A 10,210-nucleotide genomic window follows, 5' to 3' on the forward strand; every position below is an offset into this window, starting at 1 on the left:
TAATGTAAGTGTTTTTATTGAGCTAGTGGTTAAGTCACTGAGTGAATGAGATCAGAAGTGAACTCCATCTTAGCAGTTGCAATATACTTCATCCAAATTGTATGCGCACATTAGACACACATCCACAAACACACTTTCCTTTTCCTGTGTCTTGGCCTGCTGCATTAGTATGTGTGGTTCCTCAGTTGCCAAAATCATCAGTAGATATCTTCAAGCATGGAGCTGTATGAATGCTCTTTTTCCCCTCCTTCCACAATATGATGTGTTTCCTTTTTTGTGTGTGTTTTGATCCCTCTCTTGCGGCCAAGCTGTGCTGTGGTGAGGCGCGGGTTCGAGTGGCGCTCCTGTGTTATTTTTGGCAGCAGCAGTGGTTGGTGGCTGTTGAGGAGCGAGGAGACAGAAGGGGGATAGCATGGAGACCAAAACCGAGGCTGTTTAAGGGATATCTGTCTCAGGGAATTGCTTTGTAATGATCAGAGACTCATTATGGATGTGTGTGTGTGTGTGTGTGTGTGTGTGTGTGTGTGTGTGTGTGTGTGTGTGTGTGTGCAGTCATTCATACACACATACACAGAAAAAGGCTGGCATCCACATTTGTTCATTTAACACTTCACAAACACCTCATATAGATGTTCTCATTCACAGACCACACATTCAGAGTTGCTAAATTGCTCAACCTGTGAAATTCTTTATTTTTTGTAAAGTTCACACCAGCCATGAACTGGCATTGAAGTATATCACCAAACTGACATATTTGGCCTTTAATTTCTCTGCTTCTGTCTCGTGGGAACTATTTATTGATTGCGAATCACTTTGTTAATGCTCTCTCTCTTCTGTGGGAGTCAGACTGAGACATGCCGCCTGCTCAGGCAACATGCAGTGTTAGACATTCACGCTCCTCCCTCTACGCTTCTGAAAACACCATTTGAAAAAGATTTTCTCCAACTCTGCTCTTGGCTACAGATCAAGAGAACGTTATTACTCGACTTTATTTATTTATATATTGTGGTGGTAATGTGTGTGAATGTATGTGTGCATGTACAGACGTGTGCAAGCGTATGTGTGTGTGTGTGATACGTAACTGTGTATGTATGCGTGTTAACCCACAAAGATATTTCAATTTCTTCAGAATATTAAATAAACATGCAGCAGCAGCTTCAGTGAAGCGCTGCCTGCCAGTGGGTTTTGGGTTGGATGGGTGGCGGTGCTGGTGGTGAAGAGGGAGAGGGGGTTTGTGGCCGTGGCTCTGGGGGGGTGAGGCAGCTCATGGTCAGGGCCCCCGCCGGACACACTGGCGCCTCGCGCTGGAGGACTTCTGAACCACCACACTCCTCCACCAAAACCCTGCCAACCCTGGCTCCCTGCTACCGCTTCCAACCCAAATCACTCAGTTTGACTCTCTCTCTCTCTTTCTTTCTGTCTGTTTCTCTTTCTTGTCTCCCTCCTTCCTCCCCAACTGTTTTTTCCTTCTTTAGTTTCCTCATTCACTTGATCCAAATCCAGATTCATTTGCTATTTGGCTTCTTTTCTTTTTCTCACTTACCGCTGTACTCTTAGTGGCCGGTCTCTCTGACTTTGTTTGCTCTACCTTTCCTCCTGAGGGTTTGGTGTTTTTACACCTCCCTTTCTCTGCACTGTCTCTCTTAAATCTCTTCACTTAAAATGTTCCAATTGGAAGTATTTAGTGGCTTCAACTTAAAAAAAAAAAAAAAAAAAAAAAAAAAAGCAAAGAAGAAGAGGTCGGGCTGTATGTCAGTCAGAAAACCATCAAGATAGTAAGCATTTTCAAAAGGAAAGAACACTTTAATGGTGCTCTGGATATTTGTAAGGGTATTAGGTTATAATGGGCCATCAATTTTCAGAGTGGTTTTCCAACCATATCCAAGAGATATAGGGCCGCTCGTTTTGTGAGAGAAAGAGAAACTTTCCACTGTGGTATTAAAATGAAATAAACCATGCCAGCTATGTTCTCTCACTACAGATTGTGTTGAGTGACCATAAGTGTTAAATTTGTTTTTAAAATGAACTTTTTCTCATGATTAGTAATATGTTATTACAATTACAAATACGTTATTATCAATAAACACCCAAAGCCTGCACTTTATTCAGGCCTCAGGAGCGAAAATGCGGTTTTTCAAAGAATCCTAACTGCACCTACTGCTGTGTATAATTGAATTATGGATGTCAAACAGTAGAGTAGATATGTCTTTACGTGTCACACATGCAATCTTCTTAACCTAATTTTCCCCTGGAAGTAATTTGTCATCCGGAGGCCATTAAATGGGAAGCATATTATCTTTTTAAAGGGGCACAGAGTCACCCACAACCCTCCCACAGTTCCTATAAACAAAATGGCCTCATTTAGTGGTGCAATCGGTGCATTGGGCAGTAAAGGAGGACTCCCTTTAAACTTAAAAGGAAGTTCTTAGACTAGAAAATGCTGTAACACCACATGATTAGAGCTGGAAAACACTCAAGTTTGATGATGCAAGACTCATGGACTGCTGCTTGTTTCGTCAAAAGTGACAATCACCTAAAATTGATCATTAGTGTAATAATGAATTTTATTGAACAGTGAGAAAAGATAGGAAGTAGCAGTGTTAATGAAATTTACAGCATGGTTAAAGGAAAACACAAGGATATTTGTTCTGTACTTTCTTTGCAATTTCCTCTTCCTGAAATGATGGCAAAAAGTGTTGAGCAAATAAAGTGCATCTGCAAAATAGCTTGACCTTTTTACCTCTTGTCCTCTCTCATGTTGTGTTTTCCTCTTTTCCTCTTTGTTTCATTTAGCCTGACCTCTTCTGCATCTCCAGGTCATGCTATGGTTCACCCAGGTCCGTTTACCTTTCCTCTTTGCATAAAAAAAGCCTTATCTTGTTTTTACTTATGGCCTGCCTGCTGAGCCTCTGGGCATGCTGACATTCTTTTCCCTTCTCACCCCCTCACTCTCTGCCACAGAGACCCAGTCACACCTGCAAACACCTGTGCTTTTGTCCTGCCTAATGCCCCCCTCTTTCCCTCCATTCCCCTTTCCCCATTGCCCTGCTGACACTGGTAAAGAGAAGTAGGAACCCGTGCCTCTGGCTATGTCAGAGCACAGTCCATTGTTTGGCTTGACTATTCAGTTAGGACCAGATAATAGCAGGAAAAGAGGTTAATTAGCATTTTGCTCAGCACATCACGATGAGGTCTTTTATTATAAGGAGCTGGAATCAGAGTTTCTCCCTGGAGTAACTCATTAAGCAGAAGTTTGTGTAACTCATCAAGTCAAGTCTGAGGTCTTAACTAAAACATTGTGCTAGTGAGGGTTTTAAAACTGCTTTTTTAGTGTCAGTGAGATTGGAAATGGGAAGTGTGATGGCTTTAACAGGTGTGTCTGGGATCCTCTAAAATAACCTTTTCATCCTATTTAGTCTGCAGTGATTTAATTTTGTGAAGGTAATGGGCACGAATGGCAACCACATGGAACAGATTGTCCAGTTTCTGTGTCATTGCATGTATGTTTTCTTTTTTATGACCTTATTTGAAGCAACACTTAATGTTTCCTGGCTTTCTAAATAAAAGAAGTAAAAATAAAGCTAAGGCTACAGTATGCCACCACCACCACTATAGAGGGAGAGTATTTTAAAGAAGGCAGAAAATACCAGTAGCAGCGGAGGTTTTAAAAGCCACTGACCGTCTTCTTAACCCCCCCACCCTCCACTCGCTGGCCTGACACACCCTACCCATACCCCACTCCCCATGTTTGCCTTTTATGTTGTGGACTCGACCGTGCGCCCACTTCAGACCACCATAAACATGTTGGTCCCTGATGACAGAGTCGGCCCCGGGACGTTTTATATAAATTGACCTCAACTACAGCTCATTAGAAGCCCTAAATTGGAACCATGCAGCCTGGGAAGTGTAAATGTTACAACAGGAGAGTCAGTAGCTTCATGGGGGGTTCCAGCTGTACAGGTCTCCTCTTCACTTCTGTAAAGAAAATCTTTGCTTTTTTTTTTTTTTTTATACCTATATGGGTTTTCTCCCATTTCATTTTATGTGGAAAAGGACTTAATAGGATATACCTCTAAATGTGTCTTATTGTTTTTCTTGTTAGCCTATAACATCACCTGTTACCAACGTGGTTAATAACATATCATAAAGATGAACGCCTTGACTGAATCTTTGCTTGGCGCTTCTACATTACACAGCACATCTGTTTGAAGCCTCATTTGGTGTATCCTGAGGCGATCTCTCTTTTAATGCAGAGCGGGAAGTCCGCCCACCTAAAGTATTTTTATTAGTTTGGAAAAGCCTGAATGACCTGACAGGAAAGTGGACAGAACGACACACAAGTGCCACTTGTTGTGATTGTAACTCTTGGACAAACCCAAGCAAACACTGTGGCAGCACAGTCTGAGAAAAAGAGGAAGAAGAGACAGTGTGTCAGACATATTTGATGGTTAGCCCAGCTTCTTCTTGTATCACCAAATCAGGTCTGACGTCCTGCATCCTGCCTTAATTGGGGTCCTTTGTTTGACCGCCTCCCTCCATAAACAATACAACCACAGCTCCCCTGCCCTAATCCCCTCTTCTCCTCTCTCCTGACTCTGCTGGAGCATCGCTCTCAGTAATTACCCCTCTCAAGCTGGAGAGTGGAGTAATTGTCTTGAGTGTAACTACAGTGGCTCTCTCAAAGGGGTCATTGTGTGGAGTTAAGACTTCAATTCAGTGAACGGCTTTGTTTGTGCTGCAAAAGATAATGAAAGTATTTGGTTGGCCACGGTGAGGTGGAAATATAGTAAGATATGAAAAGACAGTGAGTGAGGAGAGAAGGGGTGAAGTGTTTCAGGGTGAAGTTTAATGACTGCTTTTCATTTTTTGCATCTTAAAGTCAGACTGTCATCTTTGAATGAATTGTGAAGGAATAAGAACAGCAAAGAAAATGTTTAGTTTTTTTTTTTTTTTTAAATATTTCTTTACTCTTAAAAGCACCAAAATTGTCATGATTCCACACTTTGAATCTTACAACATGTATACCTTTACGAGGTTTCATGCTTTATCATTATTTACAGTATCTTTTATGATCGTTTCACAACAAGTCAGCAAACACCGGTAGTTCACTCCCCCCACAATGAGGAAATTTATGACCAACAAATGAAGTTCTTCTGTTGTGTTAATTGGAGCAACATAAACATATTTTCATTACGGAGAGTTACACAAAATATAGAAAATGCATTAAAAAAAAAAAAAATAGAAAAATAACACACCTAACAATATCTATATATTGTTGTCAATATATAGTATGTACAAACAAGGAGGGAAGCCCTTATTAATCATTACTTTGCAGGTGTGGAAGATTTCACAATTAAAAGATTATATAGAAATAGTTAACACACACATTTAACGTCAAGATCTATAAATAAAACTTCAAAAACATAGTCCCAAACTCGACCTTATAACTAATAAATAAGAAAAAAAAAAAGTATTAATTGAATGCATTTTCTTTTCTTTTTGGCCAGCTTCAACCATCTTGCATTCTTTTTTTTCAGGTATAATATTTCCTGCAGGGTGCAGGATAATCTTCCATGTGTATAATTTAAGACATAAATTAGATTATTTATGTAAATATGAAATTAAATTAGACATAGTAAGACGCAAACAGAAAACAAAAGAGAAATGCAATACCTTTTACATCAGAATGTCTTTGGCAACGAGAAGCTGTAAGTAAGACTGTCCCGTTGATTGTTTCAAGAATAATGAATAAGTATCAAAGTACAGCTGTAAATCAGATTTTTCTCGAGGCATGCAATGCTCCATCAACTCCGTCATCCTAACCATAAGTCTCGTTCTAAAACTACTTTCCCTTTGTGGCTTCAGAGCTCTTTCCCCTCTGCTTTTGCAGATTAAATTTCCCCAGTGGTTTGTCTCATTTAAAAGGCAGAAAATGTGTGTCGGCTACAAAATGTGTGCATGAGACTGTTTACTCGCATGCGTGTTTGAACAGACATACTTTTGTTTGTATGTATCCACTATACTCTGTATGCTTGCACATGCACAATATTTCTGTGCTTATAAATGTGCACATTATATTGGTGTCCATGTACATCTTGGCTTGGTTAATCATATTTGTGTGTGTGCGTGCGTGTGAGTGTGTGTGTATATTTTTGTGTGTGGTCCAGAGAAAATTAAGTGATTGCTATCTGCAACATGCTCAATCATTTATCATATCAAGTCTTTTCAAACATATCCTTTGTATGTCTTGAAGAAAAAAGAAAAATACAGTTTTTTTTTATTTTGAAATGTGAATTTTTCTCCATTTAAAAAAACAAACCCATTATGTCTTAATGAAGTCAGATCTCCAGCAGTCCACTACTGTTCTCCACTCCATTAGGTGTGCCAGTCTTCTCATCTCCATTGGGGATTTGGTCAGCGACAGAATTGGAGGGTACAGCGCTGGAGTTGAGCTCTACCGTCTCCTCACTCCGAGGATCTGTGTCTCCCTCCACAGCTACAGCCTTACCCTGCATTGCAGAATCTGCATGGGTCTTCTGATGCTTTGAGAGATGGTCGCTGCGTGTGAAACGCTTGTTGCACAGTAGACAGGTGAATTTCTTCTCCCGTGTGTGGGTGCGCACGTGCCTCTCCAGTTCATCTGAGCGGGTGAAACGCTTCCCGCAGAACAGCCAGTTGCAGACAAAGGGCCGCTCGCCGGTGTGCCAACGCAGGTGGGCTTTTAGGTGGGAGGCCTTGCCGTACACCTTCCCACAGCCTGGGATGTGGCAGCTGTGGACTGGTTTCTTCCTCAGGGATGCAGCTGAGGCTCCCAGCCTCTCCAGCTCCTGGCAGTTGGGGCAGTCACATGTAGACCTGGTGGGTGTAGCCCCTCCGCTGTAGCCCCCTGATCCTCTAGCAGGCTTTAGGCCCATGGGACTCTCAATCAGCCCTGCACTTGGCACAGGCTTGGGCTTGTACATGTCCTGGGGCAGCATGTGCTGGGAAGGTTGGAGGAGATGTGAGGAGGAGCTCAGTCCCACAGAGGGGTAAGGAGCTGGGTTGAGTGGTGTAAAGTCGGTGCTGTAACTGGGCAGCTGTGGGCTAAGGGATGCCTGTGGTGCTACAGGCTGCAGGGAGGCCTGGAGACCTCCGTCCGCCTGGGGCTGTGTTGCTGACAGCCAGTTGGAGTTGGGGTGGACATCCCACCAGGAGGACGTGGCATTAGCCGGAGCAGCAGTTATGCCAGGGTGGATACCAGCCTTATACCAGGAGCCATAGGGGTGTGTCATATCCAGCGAGGTATAGACACTGGTGAGACAGTCGGCCGTAGCGTGGGCCTTGGACACTAAAAGAGACGGATCCTGGGAGACGGAGGTCTGGAAAGAGTGGGAGAAAGGGTTATATTCTGTAGCATAGCCTCCGGCAGAAGGAGGGGGGCTTCCAGTGGGAGTAAGCAGCCCACCACCTCCTCCTCCTCCAGATGTGGCGAAGGAGCCAGTGTAGGAGTCCGCCAGACCACTGCCGTCTGTGGTCCGCCCGTTCTTAGCTGTCTGAAGGTCGGAGGTCATGGTGTAGGGCTTCTTTACTGGAGTCGTACTGCCGGCCTTACCGGGTGTAGCTGAATCCCTGATGGGGCTGGTGCTGCCAAACTTGTTACAGGTAGCAGTTAACATAGCCAGAGGACTGGAGCCATAGCGTGCGTCTTCCTGGGGAGGAGGAGACACGGGAGAAAATGAGACTGTCTGTCTGCAGGAAATGGCTGCTTGCTGCTGCTGCTTCTGTCAGTGTCAACTCTAATAAAAAACTTATGTCTGACTGCCACTGCTTGCTTTTCCTGCTCTCTCTGTTTTCAAAGTGGTCAGGGCAATTTCAAGCAGTGAATGTTTGAAGGTTCTGCTCTGTTCAGCAAAGGAGGAGTTCCCGCTTTGTTTCTCTGTCGACAAACTAGTCTTAATTCTACATTCATATTTGCTTTAACTTTTTTCCCACCTCTTTTCACAGTTCCCAACATACATAAACATATATTGTGTGTTCATGTATTGAAGCACTGCACTGCACTACACAACTGCAACTGTGTCCCAGATATACCAGACACAGGCATCTTATCAAACATGTTTTAATTTTTTCTGAAGTTGTCACCATGGCATTGAAGACGTTAGACAAGCTAATTGTACATTGTGTCACAATGATCTTGCCATTGTCCTGTTTATATTCTTACAGAATTAGATGTAACCACTGTCTCTGTTTATGATCATAGTTTACGACATGTTATTTCAGGTTGTTTCAGAAAACAAAACATTTTCCACTTTAGAAGTAAAGAACTTCCTAAATATATCTGACTAAAACTCACTAAAATCACATTTTCACAAGGAATATGATTTTACATTAAAATAACTTTGCATACACCCTTTATTTAATACTCCTTTTTCTAGTATTCCATGTTCCCATGGGGTATGTAATTTAGTTACTTCCTGTTGTTACCACGCACCATACACATGGATGTGACAATTGAAATGTCACCTTTATAATCCTATAATATTTATAAACTAAATTGTAACTGCAATATGTAATATATAACTTTACAATGTCTTTGATGTACTTTTAGATCTTATCTTGAACAAGTAAGATATAAACACTTTTGAAATAAGTGAGCCCCATCTCTAATTCTAGTCTATAACTTTGACTATTTATGAACAGAAATGTTCTCAAACCTTCCCCCAACTTCTCTTTCTGTGCTATTTGACTCCCCATTCAGTGGTGATTTGTGGTTATCTCCTCTTACATCAGGCTATGTGTCAGCCCTATGAATCTTGTTCAATTTGCTCAATTTTCATGTTAATAATGATTCAGCGCACCCTTTAAGGTCATTTAAGGCTCCTGCAGCCCCTGCGCTCTTCTTAATTTCTGTCACCCCATCACCACTAACAACTGACAGCTTTCTGTGGATACGGGAAATAACTTATTAAATTAGTTTAGTAAAGCTCTGTTTACGCTCATGCAAAATGAACATGCCTTAAGGAAATATTCGTCCCAGGCATACAAACACCTACTAGGTTAAAATGTGAGAAGTAAAGTTTCTGAGTGGAAATTTGTCAGCCGCTCACTCTTAAGTTATTATAAATCTGAGACAATTTTTTCTTCAATTCACATTATGATTTTCATTAATATTTTTCGTAATATGTTGTCTTTGAGATGGCAAATAGCTTTAAAACTAAACCAAGTTTCTTCACTTCAACTTACAACTGCACTTTATTATAAACTCTAGCTGGAATTCACAACATAAAAAGTTTGTATCAATGATAAGAAGAAAAAGGAAATCTACTTACAATTACATTCCCTACCTCCAGAATAGATGCGGCCATCCCTGAGAAACAAAATCCTTAGGAAGCAGAGGGGAGTGGGAGAAGCGCAGCTCTGAGTCCCGGGACAGTTTGGAAGAAGTTGGGCTCTAACACGGGGAAGTGTTTTGAGGCACTTGGGGCCCGCCCCCTAATTACAGCCTGTGGGCTGTTTGAAGACTCGCTAAGAAGCAATAAAAACCCAGAGATGGAGGAAAATAGAAGGAGATTGGTGGCCTAAAAGAGGACATCCCACCTCCCCAAACGAGAGTGTCGAATCATTTTTCAATGTAAATGTATGAATGGGTTACTCATCAATCACCATGTGGACATTATTTCAATTTCACTGGCATTATTTTTTTCCACTGGGATTAGTCCTCCGTAGTCTGAGGGAATTAGACTACAATTGACATCACCTCAGAGAATTATCTGGAATGATTTCTCCATGAAGATAGATAGACTAAAATATGCTGTAAATTTCATTAATGCCATTACACACACCACAGTTAGATAACCATAAATAAGAAGTGAAAAACCTACTACAGCTTCCTGCAGTTTTTAGAGGAAAAATAGCAAATGAACTTGTAGCCTCGGCCTGCGCCACATAAATAAAAAACAAAATTAAGTTCACTGAGTCTGTGGTTTCTTTCCGAGATTTTATTATTCTGGTTTCCAGCCTCTCTCTCTGTTTCCAATATTCTTAAATGCAGTTAACTGCCTTTTTAGACATTAACTGTGATGGTTAAAGAGGTTGAACTGCACAGGCAAGCGGAGAAGAAAAGGATTAAGTCATTAAATAAAATAAAGAAGAGATTATCACATCAAATAAAATGAATTAAAACAGCTCATTCAGGAGGGGAGAAGACTGGCAAGATGGTTTCCTCAAAAAA

The 10,210-nt window shown here is 41.6% G+C and overlaps 1 protein-coding gene across 1 annotated transcript; it reads right to left on the reverse strand.

The window, feature by feature from the left end:
• Window positions 1-6,255: 6,255 nt before the first annotated feature.
• sp7 (Sp7 transcription factor) lies at window positions 6,256-7,565 on the reverse strand. Its single transcript, XM_069690937.1, has one exon. The coding sequence runs from the start codon at window positions 7,548-7,550 to the stop codon at window positions 6,339-6,341; it is 1,212 nt and encodes a 403-aa protein (XP_069547038.1). The 5' UTR covers window positions 7,551-7,565; the 3' UTR covers window positions 6,256-6,338.
• Window positions 7,566-10,210: the final 2,645 nt, after the last annotated feature.

The sequence above is a fragment of the Brachyistius frenatus genome, unplaced genomic scaffold (genome assembly GCF_029030835.1).
Source record: "Brachyistius frenatus isolate BFR_SWC_R1_liver_20210118 unplaced genomic scaffold, ASM2903083v1 Contig_10, whole genome shotgun sequence".
NCBI lineage: Eukaryota > Metazoa > Chordata > Actinopteri > Embiotocidae > Brachyistius > Brachyistius frenatus.